Genomic DNA, 20,730 nt, shown 5'->3' with positions numbered 1-20,730 from the left:
AAGTACATAGAAACAAATGAAAAATAAAAACACACTCATTCAAAACCTTTGAGACTCAGCAAAAGTGGTTCTAAGAGGGAACTTTATAGCAAAATATGTCCTGGAAAGAAACAGGTCCACATGATTGAAGATGTATCTCCCATCATGCCAAGGTCTTGATACCACATATGTCAATCTGTAAATTATGTTCATTGGAATGTAGCTGGTATTATAAACATCATAGGTGTGTACTGTCATTCTTAAATCGCAGGTAAAATGAATAAAAAATAAATAAATAACATGGCAGGTTAATCTATATTCCATCAAATTTCAGCTCTGATACTTTATTAGATAATCCAACATATGTTGACATTTAATTACTTCCCTTACCCTTGATGCTAATACCTTTGCTCTTTAAAACAAAGACAAAAATAACACAAAAACCCAGCTTTATTGAACACTGACCCCTGAATAACAGGGGCTTGAATTGCATGGATCCACTTACATGCAGATTTTTATCAATATAATACTATATGTGTATTTCTTAATGATTTTGTAGAAATGAATAAATGTATTTCTAAAAATGATTTTCTTGGTAACATAAATTTGTTTTCAAGCTTACTTTATTCTAAGCATATAGTATATAATACACATAACATACAGAATACATGTTAATCAACTGTATTTGTTATCAGTAAGGCTTCTGGCCAACAGTAGGCTATTACTACTTAAGTCTGGGGGAAGTCAAAAGTTATACATGCATTTCCAACTGCACAGGGGCTAGCCCCCTTAACTCTCATGTTGTTCGGGGGTCAACTGTAATTCATGTAACATATAATCCATCCATTTAAAGTATATAATTCAATGTTGTTTAGTACATTCACAGGGTTGTACAACCATCATTACTATCTAATTATAGATCATTTCATCATGCCAGAAGAAAACTCTGTACCCATTAGCAGTCACTCCCATTTCCTCCCACCATTATTCACCATAGCCTGAGGCAACCATGAATCTGTTATCTATCTCTATACATTTACCTGCTCTGAACATTTCATAAAATGTAATCATGTCTAAGAATCTATACCCAGAAAACTATAAAGTACTCATGAAAGAAATTGAGGAAGACACAAAGAAATGGAAAAATGTCCCATGCTCCTGGATTGGAAGAATAAATATTGTGAAAATGTCTATGCTACCTAAAGCAATCTACACATTTAATGCAATTCCTATCAAAGTACCATCCATTTTTTTCAAAGAAATGGAACAAATAATCCTAAAATTTATATGGAACCAGAAAAGACCTCGAATAGCCAAAGCAATATTGAAAAAGAAAGCCAAAGTTGGTGGCATCACAATTCCGGACTTCAAGCTCTATTACAAAGCTGTCATCATCAAGACAGCATGGTACTGGCACAAAAACAGACACATAGATCAATGGAACAGAATAGAGAGCCCAGAAATAGACCCTCAACTCTCTGGTCAACTCATCTTCGACAAAGCAGGAAAGAATGTCCAATGGAAAAAAGACAGCCTCTTCAATAAATGGTGTTGGGAAAATTGGACAGCCACATGCAGAAAAATGAAATTGGACCATTTCCTTACACCACACACGAAAATAGACTCAAAATGGATGAAGGACCTCAATGTGAGAAAGGAATCCATCAAAATCCTTGAGGAGAATACAGGCAGCAACCTCTTTGACCTCAGCCGCAGCAACATCTTCCTAGGAACATCGCCAAAGGCAAGGGAAGCAAGGGCAAAAATGAACTATTGGGATTTTATCAAGATCAAAAGCTTTTGCACAGCAAAGGAAACAGTGAACAAAACCAAAAGACAACTGACAGAATGGGAGAAGATATTTGCAAATGACATATCAGATAAAGGGCTAGTGTCCAAAATCTATAAAGAACTTAGCAAACTCAACACCCAAAGAACAAATAATCCAATCAAGAAATGGGCAGAGGACATGAACAGACATTTCTGCAAAGAAGACATCCAGATGGCCAACAGACACATGAAAAAGTGCTCCATATCACTCGGCATCAGGGAAATACAAATCAAAACCACAATGAGATATCTCCTCACACCAGTCAGAATGGCTAAAATGAACAAGTCAGGAAATGACAGATGCTGGCGAGGATGCGGAGAAAGGGGAACCCTCCTACACTGTTGGTGGGAATGCAAGCTGGTGCAACCACTCTGGAAAACAGCATGGAGGTTCCTCAAAATGTTGAAAATAGAACTACCCTATGACCCAGCAATTGCACTGCTGGGTATTTACCCTAAAGATACAAACGTAGTGATCCGAAGGGGCACGTGCACCCGAATGTTTATAGCAGCAATGTCTACAATAGCCAAACTATGGAAAGAACCTAGATGTCCATCTACAGACGAATGGATAAAGAAGATGTGGTATATATACACAATGGAATACTATGCAGCCGTCAAAAGAAATGAAATCTTGCCATTTGCGACGACGTGGATGGAACTAGAGGGTATCATGCTTAGCGAAATAAGTCAATCGGAGAAAGACAACTATCATATGATCTCCCTGATATGAGGGAGAGGAGATGCAACATGGGGGGTCGAGGGGGTAGGAGAAGAGTAAATGAAACAAGATGGGATTGGGAGGGAGACAAACCATAAGTGACTCTCAATCTCACAAAACAAACTGAAGGTTGATGGGTGCGAGGGGGGTTGGGGGGGGTGGGGTTATGGACATTGGGGAGGATATGTGCTATGGTGAGTGCTGTGAAGTGTGTAAACCTGGCGATTCACAGACCTGTCCCCTGGGGATAAAAATATATTATATGTTTATAAAAATAAAATTTAAATAAAAAAGAAAAGAAAAATGTAATCATGTAACATATGGTTTTTGGTGACTGGTTTCTACCACTTAGCATATTTTCAAGGTTCATTTATATTGTAAAATCCATCAGGACTGCATTGCTTTTCACAGTCAAATAATAATCAATTGTATGAGTATACTATATTTTATTTGGCCACTCATCAGATGATGGATATTTGGGTGGTTTATACTTTTGGATCGGGAGGGAGACAAACCATAAGACTCTTAATCTTACAAAACAAACTGAGGGTTGCCGGGGTGGCGTGTAGGGAGAGGGTGGTTGGGTTATGGACATTGGGGAAGGTATGTGCTGTGAAGTGTGTAAACCTGGCAATTCATAGACCTGTACCCCTGGGGCTAATAATACATTATATGTTAATAAAATTTTTTTTAAAAAGCAATGAGAAAAGATCTTTATTATTTTCTGCTGTAAAATCAGTAATAGGATACCCATTTTAAGATAGCCTGAAACTATAAACAGATAACATTCCACCAGGATTTTCAAATGCTCTCAACAATAATCAATTAATGGAATATCAGGTTGCTATTACCTCCATGCAGGTTTGCTGACAGTACAAATGGATAAGACTTCATCCAGCTCATTACAGCGATAGTTTCCGGTTGGGTAGGATCTGTGATCTGAAAGAACTGGTCTGGGAAATTTCGGTTCAGGTCAAAGTTGTTGCTGTTGTTTCTGCCAATTACACTTACTGAATCTCCTGTAGGATGAAATATTTAAATTTAAGCCATGTTTCACTTACATTTTAACCCAACACATAATATTTCAGCTATCTTAATCCAAAAGTAAATGTGAACACATCAGCCTTCACTACGATTAATCACACTATGATTAAAACATACATTTTTCGGTATTGCACATTAAAAATGTGTATCTCCTCTAGATCTTTTCACCAGAAAGGTGAAACCATCTCCTCCAGATCTTTTCACCAGAAAGGCGAAACCATTATCCTTTCTTTTCTGCCCTCTGTTCATACTTTGAGGGGAAGAAAAAATCCAACTAGAGAAATTATATTAAAGTACTGGCTCAAAAAAAAGTATTGCTCAATTGCCAATAATCCATACACTGACACGATCACAATGTCGAGGGGACACGACAGATCAGAGGGAGGTTCTGTTGTATGTACACACGTCACTTAAACATCCTAAAGAAACAGACCGAATGAAAAGAAGAAAACTGATATGCTTACATTAAAGTAATCACAAAAAGGTAGTCAGTCAAGAACACAGTTGGAAGTTTAACCTGATGAAGAAAGGGTTGAATTTAAATTTACTCTTTTTTAATAAGGAGTGGGAATCCTATTATAATCATAGCAATGAGGAAAATGTGCAAGTGAATGAGAAAAACCTACTGGGGGGTTCACTGGTAGTGAGTCGTTCTATCTCTCAGCAAAGGTCTCAAAAGAGGAATGTGGAGGGATTTGTGAGGCTGACAATAAGGAAGGTCCTCAGTGAAGTACACTGAATAATAAAAAGTGGATTAACCTGCTGATTCCTTAGTTGATTCTCTCAGTGTTCAGTGAGAGCCATGTGGCTGCATATTTGTATGGTGGTACCTACTCTACTCACTGGTATGATTGCCTGGACGGAACCGCGGGTGAGGAAAAAACAGACTCTCACACTCCTAGCGTTCGGCATAAAGTAGCCCCTGTAAGCAACTTGCCCCCCACCCTCTTCTGACTATATTGCCCCGGGGCGGATATGGGCTGGCCCAGAGGAGGCAAAGGAATGGTAAGTCAATACCTCAGCAGGTTTAGAATATGCAAGGGGAGGGAGTACAACTGGGAGTCAATATAGAATCACTGGCTTCAAAAGAGATTTGGTGTTGAGTTTTCACCTATGTGACAGTGTTCCCAATACAGTAATTTAACAAGATTACTGGGTAATGGTAAATTTTAAAAGCAATTAAACTTTTTTTATTAAGTTACTTGTTAATTTCTTATTAATCAAATAATTAAGTTATTTAAAATTATTGTTAAAATGGAAAAATTTATTAAAATCTTATATTATCTTTAGGAAATAAGAGCCATTACTGAAGTGGAGAACTCCCATTAAATGTAAACCTGATATCCTAATTGTTGAATGAACTAGCCTATCTTATAAGAATACAAAAGCCAAAACAATTATATAAGAACAAAATAATAAAATCCAAGGAAACAACCAGTTCAAATCCTCTTCAACTCCCAAATAATCATGCTATATGATAACCAAAAAGGTTAAGCATTAATAGATAGCTATTCTTTACCTTCCTGGGCCTTTTCATACCCATCAGGATTCATGGAAGGCATAAGGTGAATTCTAGTGCTGCGGACTAAATCTGTCACTTCAGGGTCTGTTCCAAAGTTCTTACAAAGGTATTCAATGAGGTTCAATAGCAGTTCCCGTCCGACCACTTCATTTCCATGCATGTTTCCAATGTACTTAAATTCTGGTTCACCTAAAAACAAAATAAGTACAAGGAAGAGTTTCTTTCCTTTTTATTTTACCACGGACTCTATTTTTTCCCCAACATATGTAAGACCTTGAACCAAAAATTAAGAAAAGATATATTTTGGCAAAAGAAACAGGAAAAAGTATCTTATAAAGCAGGTTCTTTACTAATATATACATCTGTGCAGGCTCAAAGCAGACACACATACACACACGTGTGCACATGCTCACATATGCACACACGTTCCATATAATATGAAAATGAAAATACCATTAGCAGAAAAAAATCTAATCTATGCAGTATATTAAATACCGTGCCTAATACGGATTATGAAATGAATTTTCTTTTTTTCTTGCAAAAGATTGGTTACATTTTCTTTGTTCCAGTTACACATACTTAAGGTGACTTTTCTAGATGAAACACAGAAATATGGTACATAGCTCTGAAAGGCACTACTGAAATTATGTATAATTATTACCTGGTTCATGGACACCTGGGTTATCAGATATCTCCATTACATAAAGTTCTCTTGACTCTACTGATTTTCCTAATGAATAAAGCCGGGTGATGTTAGGATATTCATTGGCAAACCTTCTCAAGAAGATTTCCATATCAGGGAAATGGTGGTGGTGAAAGTCCTTTGGCTGAACTGGCTGGTGGAAGGATTGTGTTCCAGGAAGATTATTAAGCAGAGCGACTGTGCTAGCAGTTACTACCACCTCAGTTGTGTCAGGGATTACTGAAGCCACAGTTGGCCGAAGGGAAAAATTCACCTTTGTGGCCGGTCCTTCTTTCACTATTATATTATTAATTGTCAGTGGCATATATCTGAAAAAAAAAATTTTTTTTTTTTTAAAGTAGGTGGCTTGGAATTAAATTCAAACACACAATGCTTTAACATTATAAAAGCACAACAGCCTTTTCATACTCTTACACTCGGTGGTCTATCAAAACTCAAACTAAATAAAGATAAATGGGTAAATTCAAGACTTTTATGACATGATCTCAGAGAATCCGATTAAGTCTTTAAGAACTACTTCTCTTACCGTCTTCTCAGTTCCACGTATTAGAATGCTTACCAAAAATTACATGCAAAGGAAAGAATAATATGAAAGATGGAGGTCACTAACCCACCATAACAATTGCTACAGTACTCAAAGAAGGGATAAACCATTCAATCCTTTGCTGTGCCTTATCACACTGACATTTCAACTACTTTCCCAAATAGAAAAGCTCAAAATTAAATGAAACATTTTCAATTAAATCCTTAACAAACTGAGATTCCTGAAAAGTGGCCGGGGGAGGTAAGAAACCACTTATTTCTTGTATTAGAAAGCTGATGTTAGGGCAACTTTTTAAAAAGTCTTTCCCAGAGCTCTGAGTTTTTTCTATTTTGGTACTCCATCCTTGTTTTCTGACTGAGTACTCCACAATACTATTTTTTCGCTGTAAAAGGAAAAAAATCAGAAAACAAGGAAAAAATAAAAGCCAGGTACAGTAAATAATGTTTCCTAGACTGTATTTCTCTCTTAGGTATAAACAGAGGAATTTTCAGATTCTAAATTCTTACCCAGTTGAAACAGCTGTAATGTTGTAAGTTCCAGGGACAAGTAATCTGTGGAAATCACCAAATCTGCCTGTTGTGATATTATGATTAATACCAGCTACTGAGATGGTTGCATTCTCTAAACCAGATCCCGTTACTGAATCTTTAACAAATCCTTTAACTCCAATGTGAACCTAAAAAAACATGAATCAAAGTGGATGGCTCAAAGACAATTTGGAAGGCAAGAGAACATCACCTCTCTCTGCATTGATGCTAGAATTTCTAAAAAAAAAAATAAATAAGGTTGCGTCTCTATTTTGCTGAAATTTTTTTCAATGCCTCCAAGTGAAAATAAAATATAGACAAAAAATATTGTCCCTTACACTTAACACATGTCTGACATGTAGACTAGTAATATGCTTTCGAAATTCCCTCTCCTCCAAACAAGACTTCTAATTTTCTCAACAAGTAATAATTTTTCATTAAGTAATAATTTCTGGTATGTTCAATAGTATATTACCCTGCCTGATATTTAAATTAAACTGATGTCCATGGTTCATATAGTGGTAAAGGCTCTCTAGCAAATATGATCACGTGACATTGTAAGAACCTGACAGTACAAGTTTGGCTGATTATTTCAGTCGATAAAGTGTTCTAAGACAATCAGAGAAAGCCCTCCAGAGGAAAAGAACTGTTAAAGATTGCTACTCCAGTGCAACTGAATTTCTCCCTTATATTATCTGCTATTTCTATTCCCCAACCTTCCAGTCAGCTACTTTTACCTTTTCGATCAATGTGATCAAAGACTCACGATTGTTCTCCCATTCTTGTCGAAGCTGAGAAGCAGGCGGGTACTTGCAACAAGATAGTTCTAATGTGATCTCAAAACAGCTGGCCCACACATAATTGTAATCTTGCATACCACCTGTAACATAAGGGAAAAAACGTTTATTCTCTCAGAAAGACCAAACAAATTAAATCGGCCATCTCTGCATCTATACATTTTCTTTTCAAAACAGGGTTTGAAATTGGGGAAGGCTTTTGGATTACAGAGGAGACCAAGAAGGAAGGTTAAAGGAATATATGCTGAAAAGGAATAGACTTAAAGGAAATGTATTTGACTGACAGGATGAATAGTTAAGAAGAGCACAAACACACCAGTTAATAACAACAGTATAATGAGAACAGCTCTACATTTGGGTCTTTACCATATGCCAGACCTATCCTACGAGCTTTAAGAATATTAACATTTAATCTTTACAAGTGTATAAGGTAGGTATTATTTCACCCATTTTACAAATGTAAGAAGTAGGACAGACAGAGAGAGGTTAAGATTTTTGACAGCATGAGCATGAAAGGTATACATGAACTTAAAGTTGTGAAGGATGTTCATGCCAAAGCATTATTAAGTGCCTACTATTCTAACTGTACTTCCCTTTATCAAGAAGGTAACAAGAGGAAAAAAAAAAAGGCAAAATCTAGGGTGATACAGCTGCATAAATCGGGGCGGGGGGAGGATGAGACATAACAAACCCTTTCAAAATGTGTTCAATGGAAGAGGGAAGTAAAAAGGGGAATAAGTATCCACAGCTAACCACTTTCACCATCTACACCCAGATAAGCCCACATACTTGTTCTGTAGAAAGTTTATTACCTTACCATTCCTGTCACTTGATTTTTTAAATAAATTTTATTTTTTAAGGCAATTTTAGGTTCATAGCAAAATTGAGAAGGTACAGAGATCTTCCATGTTTCTACCATTACAGTATCATACAGTTTCACTGCCCTAAAAATCCACTGTGCTCCACCTACTAAGCCCTCCCCTTCCCTAACCTTTGGCAACCACTAATCTTTTTATTATTTCCATATGGCTTGGCTTTTCCCAAAATATCACAGAGTTGGGATAGCACAGTATATAGCCTTTTCAGATTGGTTTCTTTCATTTAGTAATAGGTATTTAAAGTTCCTCCATGTCTTTCCATGACTTGATAGTTTTCTTTTTAGTGCGAAATGATATGCCATTGTCTGGCTGTACCACAGTTTATCTTACCCGTTTACCTACTAGAGGTGTTGGTTGCTTCCAAGTTTTGACAATTATGAATTAACCCACTATAAACATCTGTATGCAGATTTTTGTGTGGACATACGTTTTCAACTCCTTTGGGTAAATACCAAGGAGCATAGCTGTTAGACCATATAGTAAGAGTATGTTCGGCTTTTTAAGAAACCACAAACTGTTTTCCAAAGTGGTTGCACCATTTTGCATTCCCCTACCACCAATGAAAGAGAGTTCCTGTTGCTTGACATTTTCATCAGCCAGTGTTCTGGATTTTGGCCATTCTGGATTTTGACCATTCTGGTAGATAGGAAGTAGTAACTTGTTGCCTTTTTTTTTTTTTTTTTTTTTAAGATTTTATTTATTTGAGAGAATGAGAGAGAGAGCACGAGAGGGGGTAGAGTCAGAGGGAGATGCAGACCCCCTGCTGGGTAGGGAGACTGATGTGGGACTCAATCCTGGGACTCCAGGATCATGATATGAGCCAAAGGCCGTCGCTTAACCAACTGAGACACCCAGGAGCCCGTAACTTGTTACTTTAATTTGCATTTCCCTGATGACATGCAATGTGGAGCATCTTTTCTTTTTTTTTTTTTTAACTTTATTGATTTATTTGAGAGAGAGAGAGAGAGAAAACGCACGAGTGGGGAGAGGGTCAGAGGGAGAAGCAGACTCTCTGCTGGGCAGGGAGCCCGATGCAATACAGGGCTTCATTTAGGACCCTGGATCACAACCTGAGCAGAAGGCAGAGGCTTAACTGACTGAGCCATCCAGGCACCCCACATCTTTCCTTGTTTGCCACCTGTATAACTCTTTTTATTTAAAGATTTTATGTATCAACTTGAGAGAGAGAGAGAGAGAGAGAAAGTGGGTGGAGGAGCAGAGGGCGAGGGACAAGCAGACTTTGTGCTGAGCACAGAGCCCGATGCAGGGCTCAATCCCCCAACCCTGAGATCATGACCTGAGCCAAAATCAAGAGTCAGATGTTCAACTGACTAAGCCACTCATGGGCCCCTGTCACCTGTGTAACTTCTTTGGTAAGGTGTCTGGTAAGGTCTTTGGCCCACTTTTTAATCAGGTTATTTTTTGCTGTTGAGTTTTAAGAGTTCTTCATGTATTTTAGATCACAGTCCTTTATCAGACATGCTTTCTTCCTTTTTTGGGCACAATAATATTTTACTATATGTGTATACCACATTTTCTTTATCCAAATGTCAATGGACATTTAGGTTGTCTCTTGGCAACTGTAAATAATGCTGCAGTGAACCTCAATGTGCAAATATCTTTTCATGATCCTGCTTCAATTCTTTTGTATATATACTCAGAAGCAGAACTGCTGAATCATATGGTAATTCTATTTCTAACTTTCTGAGGAAGCTCCATACTGTTTCCTATAGTAGCTATACTATTTTTATATTCCCACCAACCACACAAAGGGTTCCAAATTCTTCACATCCCTAACAACACTTGCTATTTTTTTTAGATTGACCATCCCAAAGGAGTATAAAGTGATAAGTCATTGAGGTTATGATTTGCTTTTCCCTGATGATTAGTGATATTGAACATCTTTCCATATATATGTTGGCCATTTGTATATTTTCTTTGAAGAAATGTCTATTCAAGTCCTTTGCCCACTTTTAATCAGATTACTTGAGAGGTATGAGTTGTAGGAGTTTTTTACATATTCTAAATATTAACCTTTTATCAGATATATCGTTCAGAAGTATTTTCCATAGGCTGCTTTTTTACTCTGTTGATTGCTTCCCTTGCCATACAGGACATTGGGAAGGTTTTGAACAGAGGTGTGATATAATCTGAATTGCCTTAAAAAAAAAAAAAAAGTAGGCTCCATGCCCAACAGGATCCTGAGATCAAGACCTGAGCTGAGATCAAAAGCTGAACACTTAACTAACTGACCCACCCAGGTGTCCCATGAATTGCCTTTTTAAAAGATCATTCTGACTGCTGGGTGGAGAATGACTGGGGGATGAGGAGTAAAAGGGGAAGCAGAGTTAAGAATTAGAAAAAAATGATGGCTTGGATCATAATTAAGATTTCTGTTGGTAGGGGAGATGAAGCAGACAGATCTGGATTTAGAAAGGATTTGTTTATATAGAATCAAGGATGACTTTTAGATTTTTAGCTAGGGAAACTAGGAAGATAGTAGTGCCATTAACTATCTGAAAGGAGAAGAACAAAGGTACAAGCTATGACATGCCTAAGCTCTGTCTTTGGTCCTCTCCTCTTATTTATTCCCTTGATGTCTCATGGTTTAAATATTATCTACATGCTGACAACTCTCAAATTTCTATCTCTAGTGAAGACCTCTTTCCCAGACTCCAGACTTGTACATCCAATCGCCTATTCAACATCTCTACTTGCATATCATAAACTTAAGGTATCTTCATCTTCTCCAAACTTGCTCCACCTGCAATCTCTCCTATCATGGCTAATGGCACTTCCACTCTTCCAGCTGCGCAGGCCAAAAACCTTTGGAGTCACATTCCAATCTAAAGCATCAGAAACTCATGGTAGCTCTAACTGAAAAATCCAGAATCCAAAGATTTCTCCTCACCTCCATGGCTGCTGCCCTTTTACAAGCCACCATCCTTTCTCTGCCTGAATTTCTTCAATCACTCTTAACAGTTCTCCCTGTACCTGCCCTTGCCCTTCGAAGTATATTCATTTCTCAACAGAGATGCAAAATTAATTCTGTTAAAATGTTAAGTCAGATGTTACTCTTTTGTATGATGACTCCCTTTTTCACTCAGACTAAAAGCCAAAGTCTTTACAGAGGCTTAAGGCCCCATGTGATTTGTCTTCTACCATTTTCCTTCCCCCTTTAACCTTCTTTCATACTCTCTCCATCACTGGCTCTGCATCTGCCACAGTGGCCTCCCTGCAGTTCACTGGATACACTGGGTACCTCCTGACTTGGGGTCTTTGCTCTAACTCCCTTTGCCTGGTATGCTCTTCTCCCAGATATCCCTGCTTGACTAATTCCCTCACCTCCAGCTCTTTGCTCCAATTTCAACTTGACTTCCCCATTTAAAGTTGCTACTTGCTTCTCCCCAACATTATCCCCAAGCCCATCTCACCAACACTCACAATTCCACTCACTCTTTTGTACTTTTTCTTTTTTCTACAGTACTTAACAATATACCTATTAAGTTTATTATTTACTGCCTATTTCTCTAGACTAGATTATAAGCAACACAGGGGCAGAGATATCTACTACACCCGCTGATGGATATTCCAAGCACCAGACGGTATCTGGCACACAGTAGCCCTTCAGGAAATATCTCTTGAAAGAATGAAACTAACTAGGTAATTAAGATTTCTGTTTTGAATGTATTAAATTTGAGATGCCAAAGACTTTGTATTCCAAGAATGTATGTAAGTTTATAACCACCAAAAGCCCAGTAACTTGGTCTTAATATTCTTCTTAGAAGGCAAGGTATCCATCTTTTGACCTCCTCTTATTGTCCAGCATCTTGGTATGAACTTTGGGTCTGGCATCTATGATCATCTTTGCTTAACTTTCACCTGTACGTACACATGTGGACATACACATACTATTCATGATACATAATATTTATTAATCTTTTCCAATTTTTACTACTATATTGGTCATAGTACAATGGTCATTGTGTTTAAGATGTTATACTAAGATTATAGGGATTTATAAATAAGAGACATACCTTCATTCATAGTCTAGAGTCTTGGTGAGGAAGCAGAACACAGAACACATAAAAATAACAATTTCAGAGCAAGGCATGCATGAGCTCATGTTTTTTTGCATATGTAAAACTTAATAGCTATGTTAAATTGCAAACATGGACAATTCATACTTTAATTATGCCAGAAGGTAGGGAAGTAGACGGCTTACAACACTATAATCACCAGGCTGGAGTTCTAGCATTCTTTTGTCTGTTCCTTAATTGTCTTACTTAAGTAGCAATTTAAGAAACACTAGCTAAGAGCAACACGAAGACCAAGTTTACAGTAATACTTTGGAGTATTATCTAATCAGCTTTTTTTTTTTTTTTTTTTATTTGACAGAGAGAGATCACAAGTAGACGGAGAGGAAGGCAGAGAGAGAGAGAGAGGGAAGCAGGCTTCTTGCTGAGCAGAGAGCCCGATGTGGGACTCGATCCGAGGACCCTGAGATCATGACCCGAGCCGAAGGCAGCGGCTTAACCCACTGAGCCACCCAGGGGCCCCTCTAATCAGCTTTTTAAACTTTAATAGTACTATAGCTAGCCAGTGCCAATCAATGACACAGAGAAATATATTCCCAGGGTAGGGGAAGAGAGGAAGGATAGAAGTCTTCTAAAATAAGACTTTAAGAGAAGAAATTACATTCAGTGGACTCTAGCCCCACAGATCACGCACTGTAGTAATTTTTTTTTAATAACTCTACAATCTAAAACTAAAGGTCAGATTCATGGAGACAAAACTCTTTTTGTAGGTCCTATAGATTTGAGGAAATATTACAGTGAAGAGTGTACCTAACTGTAACACATCTTTGTGGAGTCAATCATTGCTTTACAGCATAGAATCTAGTGGAAATACAAAATATTAATTAAATCTTGGCATGTATTCCCCAAATTTTCCTTTGATAAGACCCTATTTAACAGGAAGCCATGTAAATATTGGAAATAAAATCAAGGGGGAATGAATTAATCAGTAATTGTTACATGAACAACTAACTGGTAACTATGTGATAAAAAATACTGGTGAGCTTTACCTCCTATCATACCAAATAAACTTAAATCCATATGGAATTTGATGTAAAAATGAAACTGTAAACAAAACTGGAACTCAACATGAATATTTTTGTACTCTCAGGATGAGAAGAATCTAAGTTTGGCAGCAAAGTAGCATGAAGGCATAAAAGGAAAAAAAATGATAGCTTTAACTATTAACAACTGTAAAATATTTGTTCATCAAAAAACTATCTTAAAAATTTTTAAAAAGAGACTAAGAAAAAAAAACCCATAAAATAAGAGTATAGAACACTCCTGGGTAACAATTTAATAATTACGTGTATGACATCTTTGGCATGACCTTAACAGAGAAATTTCTTTTCCAGGAACTTATTCCAAGGTAATAGCTACAAAGAAGAGGACTATAATGTTTAAACTGAAAGAGAATAAAACTGAAAAATATCTGACTATCCAAAAATGGGGGCTCAGTTTACAATTATATAAAATGGGCTACTGTGCAACTATTTAAGGTATTGTGGACACACATTTATGGGCGTGATATTTACCATATAATAACAAAAAAGGTTATAAAACAGCATATACAGGGTGATGGGTATTGAGGACAGCACATGCTGTGATGAGCACTGGGTGTTACACTTAACTAATGAATCACTGAACACAGCATCAAGGACTAATCATGTACTATACAGTGGCTAACCAAATGTAATTTTTTTTTAAAGATTTTATTTATTTGACAGAGAGAGATCACAAGTAGACAGAGAGGCAGGTAGAGAGAGAGAGAGAGAAGCAGGCTCCCCACTGAGCAGAGAGCCTGACGCGGGACTTGATCCCAGGACCTTGAGATCATGACCCAAGCCGAAGGCAGCAGCTTAACCCACTGAGCCACTCAGGCACCCCCTGAATGTAGTTTTGGGTTTTTTTTTAAAGCATATAAAGATAAATCTTTTTGCATGACAGTTTAAACTTTATTCTTCTTTGAAACATACAGTTTCTCAATTTCCCTATACTCAAGTATGAGTTAACTGATTCAAAATAATTTTGACAATCTAACCAACATGCTATGCTGTTTTACAGGTTTTTTTTTTAAACTCAAATTTATTGAGTCATAGTTTATATACTATAAAAGTCATCCTTTTTAAGTATGTAGTGCAATGTGTACATTCATATAAGCTCCACCATAATCAAGATACAGGACATTTGTCTCATCCCAGAAAGTTCCCTTCCTCCAGCTCCCAGGTTTTGGGCAACCACTAATCTAATTTCTTTGCCTATATTTTTGCCTTCTCCAGAATGTCATATAAATGAAATCACGCAGTATAAAGCCTTTTGTATGAGACTACTTTTACTCAGCACAATGCTTCTGAGATTCATTCATACTGTTGTATATATATATTCTCCTTTTTATTACTCAGTATTCGCTTGCATGGATGTAGTACAATTTGTTTATCCTTTTACATGTGATGGATATTTGAGCTGCTTTCAGTTTCTGGTGATTGTGAATAAAGCTGTGCACAGACCTTAGTGTGGGCAAATATTTTCATGTTTTTTGGATAAATATCTAGGAGTAGCTTGGCTGAGTTATACAGCAAATGTAAGTTTAACTTTATAAGAAACTGTCAAACTGTTTTCCGAAGTGGTTTACAACTTCGCATTCCTACCAGCAATGCATGAATGTTCCAGTTTCTCTGCATCCTCATTTAAACTGCTCATGCAACTGGTCAGATTTTTAACTCTAAATATTCTAGTGAGTGTACAGTGGGATCTCATTGTGGTTTTAATTTGCATTTCCCTGACAACAAATAATATCGCACATCCTTTCATGTCTTTATTTATCATCTATATTAGGAGACCTTGGAAGCTAGGGACTATTGGTGATATTTTAGAGAAGGAAGGATATTAAGAAAGGGATCCCATAAACTGTCTACAAACTCCCGGGCTTAATCTTGAACTGCAATGTGTGGGTATGACCCTAACAACATGCCAAAATCATGGAGGACTGAATAACAAAACAGCTTCTAGACTGGCCCTTGGGAGGTAAGTACACAGAACAGATCTGAACAGAACTGCAAATGCTTTGAAAATTCAAACTACCATCACAACCCATAGGAGGCAAATCAAAACTTAAAACTGAGCCTACCTGGGTCATTGCTAAAATAAACAAAGAAGTTGTCATTTTTTATAGAATTTAAACAAGACTTGGATCTCATAAGATCCAAAATGTTCAGCCTATAACCCAAAATTCTTTGATATTTAAAGAACCAGGAAAATGTCAACCACTTGAAAGGAAAAAATAACCAATAGACACCAACCCCAGTGTGACCTAGATGTTAAAATTATCAGACTAAGCTTAAAGCAGTTGTTTTAGCCACATTCCAAGGAAGTAAGATTAACCATTCTTTTTTTTTTTCTTAAAAAAAGATTTAATTAATTTATTTATTTGACAGAGAGAGACACAGTGGGAGAGGGAACACAAGCAGTGGGAGTGAGAGAGAGAGAGAGAGAGAGAGAGAGAGAGAAGCAGGCCTCCCGCTGAGTAGGGAGGGCAGATGCGGGCCTTGATCCCAGGACCCTGGGATCAGGACCTTAGCCCAAGGCAAACTTTTTTTTTTGTTTGTTTGTTTTTTAAAGATTTTATTTATTTATTTGACAGAGATCACAAGTAGGCAGAGAGGCAGGCAGAGAGAGAGGGGAAAGCAGACTCCCCACTGAGCAGAGAGCCTGATGTGAGGCTAGATCCCAGGACCTTGAGATCATGACCTGAGCCCAAGGCAGAGCCTTTATTTTTATTTTATTTTATTTTTTAAGATTTTATTTATTTATTTGACAGACAGAGATTACAAGTAGGCAGAGAGGCAGTCAGAGAGAGGAGGAAGCAGGCTTCCTGCTGAGCAGAGAGCCCAATGTGGGGCTTGATCCCAGGACCCTGGGATCATGAACTGAGCCGAAGGCAGAGGCAAGGCAAACGTTTAACGAGCCACCCAGGTGCCCCAAGATTAGCCATTCTTGAAATAAAAAACAGAAGATATAAAGAAGAAGGACAAAGTGGAAATTTCAAAATGAAAAATTCAATAACCAAAATCTAAATATTTACTTGATGAATTCAACAGGAGAATGGAACTGACAAGGGGGAAGAGTTAACTTGTAGACAGACAAACAGAAATTACCTAATGTAAATAACAGAGAAAAAAAGAATACTATTAGGGACAAAGGTCTACCGAAAGGTCTGGTATTCTTGTCACTGGAGACTCAGGAGGAGAGGAAAAGGGCATAATGCCAAAAAAGAAAAAAAAAATGAAATTATAGCTGAAAAGTCCCCAAATTTGGCAAAAGATGTAAACTTAGATTTCAAGAAACTCAGCAAATCCCAAACAGGTTAAACTAAAAAAAAAAAAAAAAAAATTCATGGCTAGATATTTTATAATCGAATTGCTCAAAACCAAAGACAAAGGAAAAACTCTTGAAAGCAGTAACAGAAAAATGATATGCTCATACAGGGGAACAACAATTCAAATGACTGTGAGTTTCTCATCAAAAGCTGTGGAGGCCAGAAGGCAAGAGCATAAAACAAACAAACAAAACCTGCCAACCCAAAACCTAGAGTTTTATATCCAGTGAAAATATTCTTCAGTAATGAAGGCAAAAACAGACTTTCTCAGTGAAGGAAAACTAAAGAATCCATCCCAAAACAACTTGCTTTAAAAAAAAAAAACACGCTAAAGTCAGCCAACAGAAAGGATGATTACCCACCACCTGCATCAACATAGATGGAACTGGAGGGGATTATGCTCAGGGAAATAAGTCAAGCAGAGAAAAACAATTATCGTATGGTTTCACTCATATGTGGAACATAAGGAATAGTGTGCAGGACCACAGAGGAAGGGAGGGAAAACCGGGAAGAAATCAGAGAGGGAGACAAACCATGACAGACTCCGGAAACCAAACTGAAGGTTACAGAAGGAAGGGAGGTGGGGTGATGGGTAACCGGGGGATGGGTATTGAGGGGGGCACATGTCGTGATGAGCACTGGGTGTTGTTATATGCAACTAATGAATCGTTGGACACTACATCAAAAACTAATGATGTACTATATGTTGGCTAATTGAACATAATTAAAAAATAAATGAAAACCAAAACCAAAACCAAAATAAATAAAAGAATGCTAAAGAAAGTCAATTATTCAGGTAAAAAAATAAATGACACCAGAGAGAAACTCGGGATTTCCAGAATGAAAGAACAGCAGAAATGGTAAATATGTGGGTAAATACAATGAACTATTTTTTTCCTCTTAAGTTCTTTAAAGTATGTATGACAGCTGAAAGCAAAAATCATAACACTGTCTGGTGGGGTTTTCAATGCATATACACATAATACAAATGACAACTGCAACATAAAGTGGGGGAGGGTACAGTGTGGTGGTGAGATTTGTGCATTCCTCCTGAAGTGGTAAAATATCAGTCCTGTGATAGAACTGTGAAAAATTAAGCATGTAAATTGTAACTCCTAGAGCAACTACCAGAACAAACCATACAAAGGAGATATAGTAAAAAACACAAGAGATAAAATACTAAACATTCAAACAATCCCACAGAAGGCAGGAGAGAGGAAGCAGTAGAATAAAAAACAGAGGGAATAAAGAGGAAAATAATTAAAAAGTAGACTTAAATCCAAACATATCAGTAATTACATTCAGTGTAAATCGTATAAACATACAGACTAAAAGACAAATTGCCAGAGGCACCTGGGTGACTCAGTCCTTTAAGCCTCTGCCTTCAGCTCAGGTAATGATCCCAGCATCCTGGGATATCGACCCCCCCCCCCCCAAATAGGCTCCCTGCTCAGTGGGAAGCCTGCTTCTCCCTCTTCCCCTCTTCCCCTCGTGTGCCCTCTCTCTCGCTCACTCTCTCTCTCAACTAAGTAAAATCTTAAAAAACAAATTAAAAATAAAAGACAAATAGTCAAATGAATTGAAAAACAAGAGCCAATTACATGCTGTCCATCAGAAACTCACTTTTTTTTATTTTTTAAAGATTTTATTTTATTTGACAGACAGAGATCACAAGTAGGCAGAGAGGCAGGCGGGGGGAGGGGGAGTAGGGGGAAGCAAGCTCCCTGCCCAGCAGAGAGCCCGATGTGGGGCTTGATCCTAGGACCCTGAGATCATGACCTGACCCTTTATTTTTTTTTTTAAGATTTTATTTATTATTTGATAGAGAGAGCAGGCATAAGTAGGCAGAGCAGCAGGCAGAGGGAGAGGGAGAAGCAGGCTCTCTGCAGAGGAGAGAGCATGAGATCATGACCTGGAGCAGAGAGCAGATGCTTAACCGACTGAGCCACCCAGGCGCCCTAAGAAACTCCCTTTAAATATAATGATACAGAGAAGTTAAAAGTAAAGAAGGTGAGGCACCAGGTGGTCCTGGGATCGAGCCCCACATTGGGCTCCCTCCTCAGCAAGAAGATTGCTTCTCCCTTTCCCACTCCCCCTGCTTGTGTTCCCTCTCTTGCTGTGTCTCTCTCTGTCAAATAATAAATAGAATCTTAAAAAAAAAAAAAAAGTAAAAGAAGGTTATAAAAGATATACCATACATACATAAAACAAAAGGAAAATGGAGGGGCTAGAGTAGTATCAGCCAAGGTAGACTTGAGAACAAGGAAAAGTAGGGTTTTATTTTATTTTATTTTTTTAAAGATTTATTTATTTATTTGACAGAGATTATAAGTAGGCAGAGAGGCAGGAGAGAGAGAGGATGGGAAGCAGGCTCCCTGCTGAGCAGAGAGCCCGATGTGGGCTTGATCCCAGGATCCTGGGGCTCGATCCCAGGATTCTGGGATCATGGGATCATGACCTGAGCCGAAGACAGAGGCTTTAACCAACTGAGCCACCCAGGCGCACCAGTAGAAGGCTTTTAAAGAGAGATACTACCTAATGATAAAAGGGTCAATTGACCAAGAAAACGTAGTTCAAGTCTACCATCAAATAGATCTAAAGGACATTTAGAGCACACCCCACCCAACAACAGCAACACACATATACCTTTCAAGTACAAATGGAACACTCATCAAGACAGACAATATCCTGGGTTGTAAAACAAACTTAACAAATGTACAAGAACTGAAATCATACAAGGTATATTCTTTGACATGATGGAATTATAGAGAAATCAGTAATAGAAAGCTATATACAGGATATCCTTTTCTTAATGAAATCTCCTAAAAGTAAAGCACATTTCCTGAGTCTATAACAATAAACTACTCTCAGAAGGCAACTTTCAAGTTGTGGTATCTTCCTAATCCACATATTTCTAAACTCATAGGAACCCACCAACATGAACAGTAGTAAACTCACTTTTATACAAAAAAAGATTAAAATGCTATCCTAACCCTAGAATATCAGAAAGTTTTTATTCACTAGCTTCAAGTTTCACTTTAGCAATTACTTTTTGTGAATCATCTTAAAAAAAACCTGGAAGCAAATGAAGATATTAACTGAGTTTTGTGAGGTGCTACCAATAGGCATTATTTGCTATCTGGGTTAAACTTAACATTTTTTTCCCAATACTAACTGTCAATGAGTAATCTTAACTAGGCAGCTGGTTGAGATCTTTTTGTCTTGATCTTTGCCCCAACAACAACAAAAAAACCCTACCTATACAAAGCTAGAGTTTCCTGTAACAGAGAACAGCCATTAAAACGTAGATAAGCCTAATGTTACTGACAGCTGTGGCTACTTCCAGATTCAGTTAATGTGTCTGCTTTTTTTTAAGGTGGTGTCATGTGGCTCAATACAGGCTAAAGGATTAAATATCAGACCTCAGAACAATATCTTTATCCAGTTAAAGAAAATTTAAATTTGGGGAGTGGAACATTCATTACAGGCATGTCTCAAAGCAATAAAATATTTTACTAACAGTATAAAAAGGGTCTGTTATTTATCTGACTTATTATCAATCATAAATAAGCACACCTCTGTTATCCATTTCTCTCTCAGGGGGCTAGCTAAGCCAATGACCTTCAAATTTGTTTATTCGTACTAAAATAATTTTGAAAAATTATGCAGTGCTTCACATAGTTGGCATCTAAAAGTTTTCATCTTCAGTATAAATAGTTGCAAACAGTGTAGTT

The 20,730-nt window shown here is 37.5% G+C and overlaps 1 protein-coding gene across 1 annotated transcript in view; it reads right to left on the bottom strand.

The window, feature by feature from the left end:
* Window positions 1–20,730, bottom strand: part of CPD (carboxypeptidase D) — an 80,448-nt gene that overhangs the window by 41,066 nt on the left and 18,652 nt on the right. Inside the window, exons 3-7 of the mRNA XM_047707198.1 lie at window positions 7,608–7,750; window positions 6,850–7,019; window positions 5,758–6,107; window positions 5,094–5,285; window positions 3,382–3,549 (exon numbers count right to left, since the gene is read on the bottom strand). Coding sequence (XP_047563154.1) covers window positions 3,382–3,549; window positions 5,094–5,285; window positions 5,758–6,107; window positions 6,850–7,019; window positions 7,608–7,750 — 1,023 coding nt within the window. The remainder of the gene's footprint in view (window positions 1–3,381; window positions 3,550–5,093; window positions 5,286–5,757; window positions 6,108–6,849; window positions 7,020–7,607; window positions 7,751–20,730) is intronic.

This window comes from Lutra lutra, chromosome 16 (assembly GCF_902655055.1).
Source record: "Lutra lutra chromosome 16, mLutLut1.2, whole genome shotgun sequence".
Classification (NCBI taxonomy): domain Eukaryota; kingdom Metazoa; phylum Chordata; class Mammalia; order Carnivora; family Mustelidae; genus Lutra; species Lutra lutra.
The sequence above is the reverse complement of the archived record's forward strand: the minus strand, read 5'-3'. Positions and strand labels throughout refer to the sequence as shown.